This window comes from Manis javanica, chromosome 2 (assembly GCF_040802235.1).
Source record: "Manis javanica isolate MJ-LG chromosome 2, MJ_LKY, whole genome shotgun sequence".
Classification (NCBI taxonomy): domain Eukaryota; kingdom Metazoa; phylum Chordata; class Mammalia; order Pholidota; family Manidae; genus Manis; species Manis javanica.
Window position 1 is genome coordinate 88,183,549 of NC_133157.1, and position 16,034 is coordinate 88,199,582.

At 49.7% G+C, this 16,034-nt stretch overlaps 1 protein-coding gene across 2 annotated transcripts in view; it reads left to right on the forward strand.

Annotated features, from left to right (window-relative positions):
* Positions 1 to 225: 225 nt before the first annotated feature.
* Positions 226 to 16,034, forward strand: part of ROR2 (receptor tyrosine kinase like orphan receptor 2) — a 199,491-nt gene continuing 183,682 nt past the window's right edge. Inside the window, exon 1 of one of the 2 annotated variants that reach the window (XM_017676241.3) lies at positions 226 to 1,001. In XM_017676241.3, the coding sequence (XP_017531730.1) occupies positions 923 to 1,001 (79 nt within the window). In that variant the 5' untranslated portion in view covers positions 226 to 922. The remainder of the gene's footprint in view (positions 1,002 to 16,034) is intronic. The other variant, XR_001855653.3, reaches the window with a different exon arrangement.

Below are 16,034 nucleotides of genomic sequence, written 5' to 3' on the forward strand. Positions count from 1 at the left end.
CATTCAAAATATCTTTTACAAGGGAAGCAAATTGCTTCTGCATGTTCTGGGGGCTCTGCAGAGAACAAATAGTGTTCTGCCTTCAATGGGTAAAATTACACAATTTGCTTTTAACAGTAAACCAAAGCCGCGGTGGCTTCAGATAGAATCACGCTCCCGAAGGGTCCCTACTCGCAGCTCCAGTGCCTACAGTTCCGGAGTATTTTGAGGGATGCGGTAGTCCACACCGGGTGCAGCGTGGCGCGGAAGGCCCAGGAGGGTGACGGCGGGGACACTGCCTGCTTCTCTCCTTGAACATTTGGCTTCTCCAAGCCCTCACTGTTCTTCCTCCGGCGCCGCTGGTTTCTGGGACTGAGGGCCTCTCAGATTTGCCCGGGTGGGGGCTGGCGGAACGCAGCGTGGTCCTGAGTTACGGATTTGTTACCAGGTCCCCACCGCCCCCTAAAGGAGGAAGCCAGCTGCCTCCGACACCTCTGCAGAGAGGGGAGCGCGGGCGGTCTCGCTGGACGCCCTCGAGGTGCCACCTTTGCGTCCAAGCAGCGTGAGGGCCGAGGGCGCGCGCGGAAGGCACTTCGGGGACCGAGCGGTGGTCCCCGGTCCAGCCCCCCCAGCTCCCCGTGAGCTCCGCCCGCCGCAGGCGCAGCCCTCCGGCAGGGGGCGCCGGCGCGGGCCTCTCTGCCCATCGGGGCGGGCGAGCCCGGGACCCTGCCTCCCGCGCTCCCGCGGTCCGCCCCTCGCGCTCGTCCCGGCGGCTGGCGAGCCCGCGCCTGGCCGGAGCTGAGCGGCGCACCGGGCCGCCAGAGGAGGAGGGCCACGAGTTCCTCGAAAGGACCAACTTGCGGAGTGACCCGGAGAAAGGGCAGCGGAACCGCGGCGGAAAGGGGTGGTGGCGTCCGGCCCCGCCGGCCCCGCGCCCCGGGCCATGGTGGCGCTGCAGCGGCTGTGCGCCCCGGCCGTCTGGGCGGCCGCAGCGCTCCTGATCTGCGCGCTCCGGACCTCAGGTAGAACCCAACGCCTCTGTGCGCTGGCGGAGGCTCAAGGCTTGCGCGTCCGTCCCCTCCTCCGTGGTTGGGCCCTGGGCCGCCCTGCCGGCGCCCCGGTCCCCGAGCTAGGGGCGCCCGCCAATGTCCCGCGCTCTGCCGCCCCAGGCTGCTTCCAAGAAAGCGGGCTCTGGGGACGGCTGTTTCCAGAGGCCGGGCGGGCGGCGCTGGCGGGTTTGCGGGCCGTGAGCTTGAAAACGGCCGGCCCCGGGCCCCCAGACGTGTCCGAGGTTCTCAGGACCTGGACTCGGCCTTCCTCCCCGAGGTTACCCTTCCTGGGCTCACGGCCCCCGGGGCCCCGGTCTGCGCTGAAATCTCCCTCCCTCCCCACCCCCACAACCCCGGCCCGAGGCGCGCGCCGCGGCCGGGTGAGGCCAAGAAAGGGGATTCGGGATCCCCCGCCGCTCGGTTGAAAGGGGCCTCGTCTTCCCTTTTGTTGGCCCCTCCCCCTCCCCCACCCCCTGGAGGTGGCCGAAGTGGCTCTTCCTGTGCCTGGGGTCGGGGTTCTTCGGCGGCCTTTCGGCTGCTGGGGCCCCAGCTGCCTTCGGGCCGCACTCTGAGACTCGGGATCCGGGACGAGGAGCACAGCTGGACGGGCTGGCCCGGCTCCCAGGTGGCATTTTCCTCGAGAGGCACACGCTGCCTCCGTGGCTCTGCGCGGGCTCGGCTGTGTGGACCCTGAGGCGCGCAGGCACTGCTGCGAGGTTCAGAGGGTCCTGGAGGACCGGCCTTAGGGTGCTCGAGGGGCGGTGCTAGCCCACACGGTCCCGACCCCGGCGTCAGCTCCGGCCAGCGGGCCGCCCGCCGGATTCCGGGCACCCTGCCGGGGTGGGGGAGGGTGGTGGTGCCTCCAGGTTGGGAGGTTTGGAGGCTAGGGCGGTTCACCTTCAGCCCCAGAAATGTATGAGCCGCTCCCTTACAAATAAGTGGGTTTCAGTGCCGCCCACCCCTTTCCTGCAGGCAGATGAGAATTCGGGGAGGCGTAGGAAGGGAACTCAGCTCCAGCCGCATCTTGCTGCCAACTGCGCGCTCCAGGGTACCTGTCCGCCGAAGCACGAGTGCTTGGGCCACCTTTCCTAGGGGGGCGTCGGGGTTTTTAAGCAGATGCTGATTAAGTCAGACATTTCTGGTTGCTTGATTTGGGAAGGGCGTTTGCATTTGTGCTGCTGTCCCTGATAGCAGAAACCGCTCGGGGTGCTGAGTGCAGTGGTCAGTAGACTGGCACACCCTGGGTCAGTCGGCGGGACGCTCGCAATATCCTGGGGACTTCCCGCGCCACAAGCACCCCGCTCCGCGTTAGAGGCTGGGGATCGGCGTGCTGCGCTATGGGAGGGGAGGGGCTCAGCGCGGCGCTGGCCTGGCCGTCGCGCGGCGGTTGAGCGCGCTGCCGACTCCGCCCTGCAGACCTGCCCGCGGCTGGCGGAGCGGCCGGGCTGGGGCGGTGCGGGGGCGGGGCTTGAGGTGCAGGAGGTGAGCGCGGGCGAGGCGCCTGGTGCCCAAAGCAGGGTTGGAACTGAACTCGGAAAGTTGCTCGCGTTTCAGGCGGAGTAATTCAAACAGTGCCGTCGTTTGCAGTCGATTTAGGAAATCTCTGAGGAACAAAGCAGTCCAGTGTCATTTTTCGTTAATTTTTGAACATTGTCGAGGGAACTTTCTTTTTCCAGTAAAGTAACAATAATCTCTGCAGGGCAGGGAGTAGGAAAGCTGTTTATAGTTCTTTTCCTTCTGGAATGCCAGGTTAACTGAAAATCCAAAGAATATGGTCATTCATAGTCAAAACAGGAATACAGTGTCAGGATTACAGGAGGTCTGGCTGTTTGGCATCTTTTCTGCTGTGAAGAGGAATCCCTGTAATTTGAGTGTATTTTATACACAAAACATAAGTTATTATATGAAAACATAGTATAAACAGGGTATTCTAAAAGGACCTAGAAGTTCTGATTCTGCATTGTATTGAAGGTCCTATTCCCTAAGGAGACAAATACCTGACTTGGGGCGGTTCTCCTGTTTTGGGGTTCTCCCCGCGTTTTGACAGTGCAGTGTTTACTTCTGGCCCAGATCCCTGCAGTGATGATCATGTGGTCATAACAAATAAGGACTGTGATCCATTTGGAAGTAAGTAAATGAGAACATCTTGAATAAGAAGACTGGAAAAAGAGAAGTTTGTATGTGTAGTAAGGCCACATGTTTTTCTTATTATGGCTGTCTAGCAAAGAAGAAACACACGTTTGAAATGTTTTTGTGTTTAATAGTAAGAGCAAGTTTAACCCTAGCATCTACCTGATAAAGAATGCCATCCTGAATGAACACCACTGACCCCATGTGACATCCAGTGTGAGCTGCCCTAATAAGTATTTATAAAAACGGTGGTGTGTGGCCAAGGGAGCTTCAGTCAGTGGGGCTGAACTTCTGATTAGTAAAGCTTGTCGTAGTTGGAAAACTGACAACAATTCTGCTTACTATTTTGCATGTGAAAAAGCAACATGGGTTTAAAAATGTGCTTTTACAGAGGTTGAGGGTGGGGGTGGTGTTTGTATGTCCCTCTCTGTTATGATGTGATTTGCAGTGAACTACTTGTTTCCTGTGAACGTTTAGCCTGGGTTTAACCTCCAAGACACTTGAGGCTTGCAGAGTCTGGGTTTAACGCTGCTTTTTTCCTTTGGAAGCTTTTCTTGAGCATAATGGGATAGAAATGCAGAAGGGCCACAAACTGAGGGGTAGGGAGGACTAATCCCTTAAAGGGGGATTTCTAAAGCGCAGTCTCAGCTGGAGAAGTGGCACTCCTTCAAAATGCATTCCATGGAGGCCAGGAAGTGCAAAGTTATCAGGATGGTTGAAATGGGAACTGGTGTGAAGCTTGGTTTGGCCTCCCTGATGTGCAGAACCCTGGCCAGTCTAAGTACAGGATATTTGTCTACTCTACTCTTCCTGGGAGAGCTCTAATTACATGACCCCAAATTGTAGTCTGGGAAAAGAAAGTGGGCTACAAAGTGTTATCCCCCGTTTACTGATGTCAACGGCCTTTTGGTGTTTATATGGTTCATTCCCTGGCAGCCTGGAGGGGGAACGGAGACCCCCCACCCCCACCCCAGCATCTTTGGTTACCCAGCAGAGAGCAGGACTGGGCTGCAAAGCTGTAGGTTTAGCCTAGTAGGCCCCACGGGGGTGGGGGCCCTTATGGCTGTGAGTCTGTTCCTGGTAAAGAAAGTTGTCATTAAGATAATCTCCTTCTTTAGGGACCCTGCTGGTGACTGCTAAGTAGACCCCATGACAGGTTTCCAAGCAAAGTAACCAGGAGACTGTGCTTTGCAGAGGAGCCTTGCTTGTTAAGTCAGAGGTTTGCATGACCAAGAGCACTTGTGTGCAGGATAATTGGACGAGAAGGACTGGTTTAGAAAGCATTGCTTCTCAGGGACCCTTGTGGTCTTTGGTTTTGTGTTGCTCACTGCAGAGCTCTGACGGAAATGTTCAGGGCTCTAAGGGTGCTGTGGACTTCTTGAGTTTTGAAGTAAAAAGCTAACCAACAAGAATAGCTTTAGCCCCTTAATTAGGCTGCAACTGACGGGTTTGTACCCGCCTCCTTCTGGTGTGTGTTTATTTGGTTTTGTGGAGGAGCTCGCCAGGGTGGAAGTAAGAGCAGGACAGCTCTGCTGGCACGTGCAGTTGTCATGCAATATGTCTGGGGTGCCATCTGTTTAAAAGTCAGATTAATAAAGCTGGCAAGGAGGCATTAAACAATATTGGGAATTCTCAGAAAGCTTCTAAGTGTCTCAAAAATAAGGAATTGTGTTGCTGTGGTTTGTGCCACTTTTGGGATTTCTGTGTGTGTATGCTTTTTTAGGTTCTATTTCTGAAAGAACCTAAAAATCAAAAGCCAAAGGGAAGGAAATAATTACAGGAAAATTTAGCCTAATTAGACTGAGTGGCTTGTCCCCTAGAAAGTCTTAAGTTCCAGTGGGAAGTGGTGTGTCTGTCTTTAATTGTCCTTGGAGTGAGCTTCAGTAAGCACTCTGTCACTTTTGAGACGTTATTTGGGGAGACTGTGAATGCTTCTTCAAGTCCTCCATGAGTCGGGGACGGTCCCCGCAAATCCCAAATGCTCCCGGCCTAATGGTTTCCACACCCGGCTCCCTGCAGGAGGGCTAGTTAACCCAACAGCATTGTTAAATTCCAGGCATCTCCTTGCAGGCTTGTGCTGCAGAGAATAGTAGCCGCCTGGCACATGTAGAGATTTGGGTTAAAACTGATTACACTGAAGTGACATGGGAGACTCAGAGCCTGCATTACACGATCTGCTTTTTAGCAGGCACATGTGGTGGGCTGCCCAGACGGGCCGGTGCTCAGAGAATGAGGGCTGTCCATCATTGCAGACCGCTTCCACCTCTTTGTCCAGGCTCTGCCTGTTTGTCACTGTTGCTTCAGGAACCTCTTGTAGAATCCAGAGCAGGGAGGGGCTTTACCTTGTTTGCTTGGAGTTTGGTTTGCAGACTGGGGGAGATTTGATGGCAGAAGTGAATTGGGTTGGCCCTAACCCGTGGCAGCAGAGGGCCCTGCTTGGAGGGGCTCCACGGATGTGTGATGGCCTTAGCTGTATGCCTGTCCACTGGGCTGTGCTGACTTGGGGTAGTGGTAGGTTTTGAGCTTCCACATGTACTTTTTGGGGGTCATGGGACTGGTCAAGGTGTGCACACATGTGCACCCGTGTGTGTGTGCATGTGTTTGGGAGGGGCAATACCATGGCTTCTGTACCATCAAGAGCGCATGAAAGAGTGGTAGTGATGACTGTTTACACACAGTAAGCTGCTGTAATGAGAGGACTTTAAGTGGTGGAGGCAGACAGATGTCCCAGGGAAAACGCTAACAGTGCAGATTTCAGAAATCCTTGTGCAAGGAAGGCTCTGCAGGATGCTGGCACACCGGGGTGCAAAGCCTCTCCCACGTGGAGGCCGGAATCACCGTGGGGAACAAGTGGAGAGTAGGGATGATACCCCCGTGAGCACTTTCCTCTGCCTCAGCTTCCTCCCAGGATGCTCCTAGGAGGTACGCGAATAACCGAATAATCTGGGGGCTTGGTCTGGGGCCCACTGGGGAATTTCTAGGAAAGGTCATCCTGATTGAGGAGTGTCCTGGTAGGAGGAGCATCCTGGGAGGAAACTGAGGCAGAGGAAAGCCCCCCTCATCTCTTGGGGTCTGGAGGAGGGACTCACAGACTCACAGACCATAGGCATTGGAAAGGAGAATGAGAAGGGTTTGGGGGACTATGAGGGCATTGGTGGGCACATGAGTTCCATCTGGAAAATGAGCAGCCCACACACGGATGGCGAGAAGGCCGGAGGCACGAATGAGGGCTGCAGGCTGAGAAAGTGCTCAGGTTCAACCTCTGGGTCATATAGACAGTCCACCTTGTGGTCCTATTGTGGAATGTTACTTTGTGTTTTCAACTCTTATAGAACATTTGGAAATTGGGAGTTTTCTTGCTAGCAGTGAGGTAACCCCAGGTCACCATAGCATAGTCCTTGTATTTACCATTGGATATGTTTCCAGAATAGTTCAAGGGAGTGAAACATTGAGGGCCACAGTACGTCTCTGGGGGCAGATGGGGACTAGGGGAAGCTGTCTTCATGAGAGAGCGAGGTGGTGTAGGCAGGCGTGGAGGGGCTGGCTTGGACGTGCATCCGCTTAGTTTTGCAAAAAAGAAGCACAGAATGGAGAACCTAGAAAGTGGGGTTGGTTCTCTCTGATGTTTGTCTTTTAAATTAAGGTAAAATACACATGAAGTAGACCCTCCTAACCCTTCTAAGCATCCAGCTAGTGGCATTAAGCATGTTCACACTGTTGGGCAGCTCTTATCACCATCCCCCTTTAGAATTCTTTGCATCTTCCCAACTGGAACTCTGTCCCCATTAAACACTGTCTCCTCATCCCCCTTCTTCCAGCCCCTGGAAACCACCACTGTATTTTCCATGTTTGTAGATTTGGAGACTGCAGGTACCTCAAATAAATGGAATTCTACGGTGTTTGTCTATTTGTCACTGGGTTCTTTTCACATAGGCATTTGTCCTTTTGTAACTGACTGCTGTCATGCTTCCCAGGGCTCATCCCTGTGGTAGCATGTGTCTATTCATTTCTTTTGAAGGCTGAATAACATTCCATTATATACACACACGCATACCATATATGTGCCACCTTTTGTTTTTTCTATCTCTTGGTTATTGTGAGTAATGCTGCTCTGAACATGACTGTACAAATATCTGTTCAAGTCTCTGCATCCAGTTGTTTTAGGTATATACCCAGCAGTAGAGTAGCTGGGTTATATGGTAGTTCTATTTTTAATTTTTTGAGGAATCATTATACTGTCAATACTTGCTCTTTTCTGTTTTATTGATTATAGCCATCGTAATGAGTGTAAAATGGTATCTCATTGCGGTTTTGATTTGCATTTCTCTAATGACTAGAGATGTTGAGCACTTTTTCATACCATTTGTATTTCATGGCCATTTATGTATTTTTTTGGGAGAAATGTCTATTCAAAACATTTCCCATATTAAAATCAGATTGTTTAGGTTTTCTTGGTTGAGTTACAGGAATTCTGTACATTCTGGATGTTAGCTCCTTATCAGATAGATGATCTGCATATATTCCCATTCTCTGGGTTGCTTTTCCACTCTTTTGATAATGTCCTTTGATGTACAAACATTTTTAATTTTAATGAATCCAGTTTATTCTCTTGTTCTACCTGTGCTTTTGATGTCATATCCAAGAAATCATTACTGAGTCTAAGGTCATGAAGCTTTTCCCCCATGTTTTCTTCTAAAAGTTTTCTAGTTTTAGCTGTTGCATTTAGGTCTGTGATCTATTTTGAGTTAATTTTTGTATATGGTTTAAGGTAAGGGTACAACTTCATCTTTTGAATGTGATCATCCAGTTTTCCCATCACCATTTGTTGAAATGACTGTTTTTTTCAATGAATGATCTTGGCATCCTTGCTATTTTGTCATATATTTAGGGTTTGTTCCTGGACTCTCTGTTCTAGTCCATTAATCTGTGTGTCAGAACTTATGCCACTGTTTTGATTACTGTAGCTTTGTAGTATGGTTTGAAGTCAGGAAGTATGAGTCCGCATTGGTTTTTTTTTTCTAGATTGTCTTTGCTCTGTGAGATCCCTTGAAATTCCATATGAATTTTAGGATGGGTTTTCTATTTGCAGAAATCATCATTGGTATTTTGATAAGATTGTGCTGAAAGTATAGATTGTTTTGGAGAGGATGGACATCTTGACACACCTCATAGTCCACCAACATGGGATGTCTTCCCTTTTAGTTAGATGTTTAAAAATTTCTCTCAATGTTTTATAGTTTACAGTGTACAAGTCTTTGCCACTTGATTACATTTATTCATAAGTATTTTTATTCTGTTTGATGCTATTGTGAATGGAAATGTTTCCTTCATCTCCTTTTTGGGTGGTTCTTTGTTAGTGTTTGGAAAACTGATTTTTGCCTGTTGGTTTTGTGTCCTGCAAGTTTGGTGACTTCATTTATTAGCTTAAGTAGGATTTTTGTGGATCTATATGTAGAGTCATGCCATCTGTAAACAGAGATAATTTTTCTTCTTTCAATTTTGGATGGCTTTTATTTCTTTTTTTAAATTTTTGCCTAATTGCTCTGTGTAGTTTCCAGTACCATCACTAATGAAAGTGGTGAAAGTGGCCATCCTTGTCTTCTTCCTGATCTTAGAGGAAATACTTGCAGCTTTTCACCACCAAGTATGATGTTAGCTGTGGGCTTAGCACATATGACCTTTAGTATGTTAAGGTAGTTTTCTTCTGTTTCTAGTTTATTCTAGTTATGTATTTTTATATAGTTCTGACTTTTGGAACACGCTAATGTTCTACATGTTCAAAAAATAAAACTAAATCACCCAACATGGCAGGAAACTAAAGCCGAATGGAGGCGAGTAAGTAAACCCAACAGTATTGCAAATGAATATGTAACTACACTGATGGGAAAAAGAAACCCAGTTCAAGTGAATATGGCCCTGTTCTTTGACTATATATCCTCAGTCTGGATTTAAAAGACAAAATCTGCAAATAATCTTGCATTCTTGGTAGGACTGTTCCTCACAGTGGTGTGAGTACAATCATTCTGAAACTGTTTTGTGTGAATGGTGGGACTGGGCGAATTAGAGGTGTGTTGATAGTGTAGGAGCCGGAGTTCCCACTGTGGAAAGGGAGATGCGGACATGGGAGGGGGAGGCAAGGAGGGACCGGGAGGGGCTGAGATTGGAATTGGAGAGATTGTATGACTCAGGGTTCCACATATTCATGCACACATACACACGTAACATACATACATATATATGTGACAGCATATATTAAGCTTATAAACTCATAATTTATAAAATACATGTTTTTTGCATAACGGTTGCTTCCTAGCACCTCATTAGCAATGAGCGCTGTTAGCACCCAGATGTTGGTTTCTAAATATTGTTACAGGTTAAAGGAACTAGAATGCCTGGGAGAAAGACTGCTTATGGAGCCGGGACTGGGGAAAATACAAGATGATTCAGTAGCATGTTGTTGTGATGAAAGTGAGTGATCAAAAGTAGTGGGAACATATCAAATGCACAGGTGCCCAGTTGGAGGAGTGCCAGTGGTCAAATCTGGGACAATTTAAGCATCAAATAAATAAAGAGGAACATGGAACAAAAAAGGAGTCTCTGATTCAACATTGATAATAAGTAATGAAACACATTAGGAGGTTCCTGATGCTGCTGTAACAAAGCACTGCAAACTAGGTGTCTTAAACCAGCAGAAGTGGGTTGTCTCATGGTTATGGAGGCTGGAAGTCTGAAGTCAGGGTGTCAGCAGTACAGGCTCCCTCCGGAGGCCCTGAGGGGTCCTCGTTGCCTCTGCAGCTCCTGGTGGCTCCTGGCATTCCTTGCCGTGGCAGCACCAGTTCCATCTCTGCTAGGTCTTCATGTGGCCTCTTTCCTCTGTTTCTCTGTGTCCCTGTATTTACAAGGACACCAGTCAGTGGATTGAGGCCACTTTAAATCCAGGGTGATATCCTCTCGGGATCCTGAACTCATTACACCTGCAGAGACAATTTCCCCGTAAGGTCATATTTGTAGTTCTGGGTGTCTGAATTTGGGGGGGGGACCCTGTTTAATCTACTACATTATATAACTAAGTGGAGGGCAGCTAAGGAGAGGGCACTTCCTCACAGCAAAACGCTAACCCTAAATGTGAGGGGAATTGGAAGCATCACGTTTGGTAGCAGTAATTGTACAGATTGAATTGGGTAAGTTGTCAATGAATACCCAGTCTCAATGGAGCAGGAAGTGTTCATGGCTTAGCGCATTTCCCCACAGAGCCCTTGTTTGCCAGGGGTGAATCAGTGACTGTGGACTGGGGACACCAAATATCACCTGACTGGGTGGCTGACCAGCGTGGGCAGATGGACATCACCCTTCTGAGAAGGCCGTCACTTCGGCTCCTTCCAGCTGGGGATGCAGAACCTGAATTGGTGGGGACACAAGCCAGCAAGCCCAGCTGGCTGCTAGGAGGAAGCATCTGTGTCTTGCAGGACAAAAACTGCCAAGGAACAGGTCCAGCTCAAAAGATACGGCGGGACGAGCCAGCTGTTTGCAGAGTGATTCTGGGTGGGTCTGAGCTGGGGTGGGAACAGGCTGCGTGGATGTCACTGGAACCTCTGATGAGACTACACTGCCGAGGTCAGTTATTTAAATGTGTTGTTAAAGTTAGCTTTCCCAATTTGTTAATTGTATGGAGGTGTCAGAGAAAGCCCTTGCTCTGAGGCGGGATAGGCAGTGTGAGAAGGGGTAACAAGTGATGTCTGCAGCCTAGTCTCAGGGAGTTCAGGAAAAACAAACATGTATGTGCGTGCATGTGTGTATGTGTGTGTGTGTCTGTGTCTGTGTAGAGTGAGGAAGCCCACCATAGGTAATGTGAAAAATCAGTGAGTCTTGGTATAAAGAGTATGGGTGGGGTGGGGGGGTTCATGGCTGAATCTCACAACTTTTCTGTAAATTTGAAGTAAAGAACTAAAAATGTTCTGTGGTAGGAATGTGTGCCTGCAGCCAGCGGAATCAACAAGAGAGTTTCAGCAAATTCTCCTACAACAAAGACTCAAACGGTTTTAATTTTACTGGAAATGGTGTCAGACCTCACACAGCGATGAAGGGGTGGGGCCACGTGCCTTCCAGGCCAGACAATGTTTCATCGACAGGACTGAAAATCGTCACATCTTAGTCAAGTTTCTGGATTGCCAGAATTTAAACATGTTTTTCTTTAGCTTTTTATCATAAAAAACTTCAAGCATACATAAAATTAGACTAATACAGTGAACCCCTGTATATTTTTCAGCCAGCTTCAACAGTTACCACTTTCTGTTAATTTTGTTTCATTTCCCCAGCCCACTTATTGTGTCCCAGACAGACTTAATTCTTACCTGTGAATCGTCCGGCATGAATGGTGAGAGCTGTTTCCCATATAAGCCCAGCACTGTTATCCCAGACAAGCATTAGCTGACACGCAGGCCCCGCCCCATTCCCAGCTCACTGGGAAATAGCCTTGTACACTTGGTTTGCTGGCAGCGGGATCCAGGCAAGGTGTGCATGGACCCTGGTGTCCATGGGAGGAGGGCCGATTCTCGCGGCTCTGTGGCCCTGAGTCCCAGCAGGTGCAGGCGCTGCTTGCCTGTGTTCCTGACCAAGGCTGCAGGGAGCCCTGCAGTGCTGGGCCTGGTGCAGGGGCCCTGGGCCCCCTGGAGGTGCATGGGCACAGAGAGGCCCCCGGCCCTTCGTCCTGGATGCCTCCATTGTCTGGGCTCTCCAGTTACCACCGCCAGGAGAGATGCCCTGTCCTGCCCTGCCCTGCCCTGCCCTGCCCTGCTCTTGGTGGACTGTTGTTCTTCAGTCTCTGTGCCAGGCTTACTCAAAGTTTCCTAAAGTGCCGAGAGGGAGGGAGGCAGGCATTTGGGCTTTCTGGTCTGTACTCCTCCCCCTCCCGCCTGTTTTCAACAACAGTGCAACAGAAGACTCAGTTTTGTGCTTCTGGCGTGGAGGGTCTGACGTCCCACTGGAAAATTCGGACTGTTGGGTGGAGAGAACTAGTTTATAACATAGAGGAAGGAGAAGGGGGTTTGGATCCAGAATATATGAAGAACCCATGAGATAAATGAAATAATCGTCCCAGTTAAAAGAGGGATGCTGGGCACAGCAGGCACTTTGCAGAACAACAAATACAAAAGTTTAAAAACTTAAGTTTGGCCTTCTTAGAGTTAGGGAAACACGGGTTATACGGCCGGTTACCCAGTGAGCCTTAGCTGAAGGGAGAAGTGGTCAATAGGGAGTCAGCAGTGACGAGGCAGGCGTGGCGCTGCTGGTGTCAGCTGCCCCTTGGAGGGCAGTTTGGCTTCACCTAGTGACGTTCAAATGGACACATCCTGCTTTAAAAAAAAACACCTGCATGCCTGGAGGCATGCTGTTCACTGCCCCACCTTTTCTAAGAGTGAGAAGTTGGAAATATGGGCACGTCTTTTAATGGGAGCAGCATGTCTCAACTGTGGGTTATTGTGCAGTGGCCGTGTGAACTTGGAGCCCTGTGGATGCCAGCAGATTTCAAAGAGAGATCCTGAGCGAGGAGAAAATCAAGTTGCAGAAGGCTCTGGGCTGTATTCGGTTGGCCTAAAAAGTCTTACCTCCCTCCACTGTTTCTGGGGTGGTAGTCTCTACAGCAAGGACCCCAGCCAGCAGGTGACAATGACGGTAGTTGCCCTGGGCACGATGGGAGGAGGTCAGAGGAATCTCCAGGGCTTTTGACACCATTATATCTCCCATGCCAAGAAGTACTGTATCGGATCCTTTCTTTAAGCCCTCTGGGAAGACATCTGTGTCCACTAATTACATAAAGAGCAGGGACTGCTGCCGTGGGGGTCGCCTCTTCCTCAAGTCTTCCTTCTTGCTCTGTCCAGCTTTGCCAGAGGGGAAGTTGGGGAAAAACATGGGAAGGCAGTTTATTGAGCAGACAGTAGAAGTTCATAAGCTCTTGAGGGGTGCATTGATCTTTGGGGTGTTCTGTGAACAGGTCAAGAATAGAAGGCTGGAGATGCAGGAGACTCACGTCAGCTAGTTCTCTGGGTTCTCAGACTGTCCCCACGAGTCTTCTCTTGGCTTTACAAACATTTGATCCACATCCCATTCTAAGCATATTTAACCTTTTTAAAGCTGTCATGCAACCCTCCATGCGAGGTTGCTTCAGGCCTGCCCAGCAGGGTGCCAGCGGGTGTCGTCTGTGAGTTTGTTTGGGTGCAGATAGGAGCAGCCATCTCTTTCACCCTAGAATCCTGACTTGGCATCAACAGCTGTGGCAGTACTTTACCTTGAGTAAATGGCTACAAGAATCAGAATTTTCTTGATATTATGAAACTAAAGCAAATACAGGAAGTCTTAAAGGATGTTGAGGTGGCACTAGCTTTCAAAACTTAAGAGTTTACAGATTTGATAGCTATCAGGATAGAGGCTCATTGCTCTCCCTTAATGAATTTTTTATAAAGAAAGTACTAGTTATAGGCTGAGTTGTATAGCCCCCACAAAGAAGATATATTATAGTCCTAACTGCCAGTACTTAAGAATAATATGACCTTATTTGGAGAGAGGGTCTTTACAGATGTAATCAAGTTAAAATGAGGCCATATATAAATATGACTGGTCTCCTTGTAAAAAGGGAATTTTAAACACAGAGATACAGACAATGGGAAGATGATTGGAAGACACAGGGAGGTGACAGCATCTGTAAGCTGAGCAGGTCCTTGGGAGAAACTGGCCCTGCTCACACCTTGATTTTGGACTTAGAGCCTCCAGAACATTGAGGCCATAGATGTCTGTTAGGCTGCCAGGCCGTGGTGTTTTGTTACACAGCCCATGCGGACTCACACATGCACGTCTATGCTGGCGTGCATGGTGATCAAGGACTGCTTTCTGTTATTTGTTTCTGGAGCATCTGTGGAGGTATTTATTTGATAAAAAAGTTGCATGGCAAACTGACATGCCTTCTGCCCCCGAGCTCTCAGTGCCTATGGCTGTTAGTGTTGTGGTCAGGAGTCAGGGCAGAGAGTCTGCAGCCCGGCATGGCCACGGGCAGGGTGCCTCTGTGTGCCCACAGCCTGGCACAGGCGAGTCACTTGGCATCAGAAGGCAAGTGCCTCCTCCTGGAGAATTTGTTGGCAGGTGCTGCCTCCCCAGACCGCACTGTGGCCTCCCTGTGACCTCCAGGGCCCCTCTGTGTGACAGTCCCTGTCCAGGCCTGCCATCTGGGGGGTGACTGGTCAGCTGGCCATCTGTCCCCCTCACCTTCCTCCAGCTGCTTGCCTGGCTCTGCAGAGGGACTGGACGCTTTGAATGGGGGTCTCCAGACTGTGAGGCCCTGAGGTGCCAGGCGCCCATCCTGGCCTTTGTTTCCCTTGGGGGAGCCTGGGTAACATCAACAAGACCTCCCAGAAGAGAACGGGCTGGGTGCTGAGGCTGTGCAGCTGTCAGCATGTGTGATTTATCCGGCCTGGAGGCCTTTGAAGCAGGAGGCGAGTGGAGGCTGCAGGCTGGCCCGGCGGGGAGGCCACGGACGTGCCAAATGAAGAGAGAGGAAGAGGCAAGTCGGCCCAGCTGGCTCTCGGGTCTGCCGGGTCTGTGAAGGAGCCCTTGGGAGGGCATTTCCATGTTCCAAAGCTACCCCCAGACAGAGAAGGCGCTGACCTCCCGCTGATTCGGAGTTTGCCGCTGGGGCCCTGGCTGTGCCCCCGGCTGTGCCCCCGGTAGCTTTGGTTGAGACCCTGCCCTGAGGTGCGGGGTCAGCTGCTCACTGGAGAGACACCTGGTACGGGACAGTGGGGTGGGTGTGGGGCCACGCAGTGGTGATGTGGGCAGGAGCTTAGGTGGGGGGGTAGTGTGGACCCGGTGGCTGCAGGGGCTTGTAACCAGAAGGTGACTCTTCAAAAAGGAGTCGAGTGGACGCTTTTGATGGTGTTGCTAATGGCCAAGTACACAAGTGTTTCACTGCTAAGATTCAGCTCACTTCTTTGATGTACTAGTTTTCCTTTGCTATTTGCAAAATTAAGTACTTTATAATCATTTTATTTTGGAAGCAGGAAATCCCGTTATTTCGCAAGGCAGTGCCTAGGCGCAATTATCTCTACTGGTAAAGTGTTTTCAAAGTTCAGATAAGGTTCACTTTCTTTTTTTTTCCTACTCTGAGCACATTTATTTTATAAAAAAAAAATTAAGAAAAGAACAAGATAGTCAAGTTTCTTTTAGTTGGCTAACCACAAATTTCTGTGGGGTCTAAAAGCCAAGCTGATTTCAAAACAAAACGAAATAAAACAGAACAAAACAAAAGAAGGAAAGCCAAGTGTGAGTCTCAGTTGATCTGCCCAGGATTAAGTTTTTAAAATGTTTTCTATGCTCTCTTTTCCCCCCAGCTGTAGAACCGGGGCCTCCCTGTGCTTTGGGTGTGTGTGAGTGGGGTTGGGGGCTCCTCTGGACCTTGAAGAAGCTTTGGCTTGGGACTGATTATCTATTTATAATTGCAAGTATTCATTTAAAAAATCACTATGTAAAAATCCCCACAAAACAACACTACATCTTTCAGTCTTTTAATGCAGGCAGGTAATTTGAAGAAGCCTGTCCTGGCATGGGTGAGGTCATAGGAACTTCGTTTAGCTTTCTCTGGAATGTTTTAATTTTATATCAGGGTAATAATGTATTTGTTACTTGAAGTAAAAATCAAAACAAAACCAAAAACTCAGTAACAAATGCTGATGGTTCGGAAAAGAACAAAACCGAGAAGGGTGTAAAATGGAAAAGCACATGCCTCCTCATTTCCCTCCCGCCCATGCGCCTGCCCAGGTCCCCTGAGAACATGGCCAGCAGTCTTTGTGCTTCATTCCAGACATTTCCTAGGCACATGCGCTTGTCTCCGCA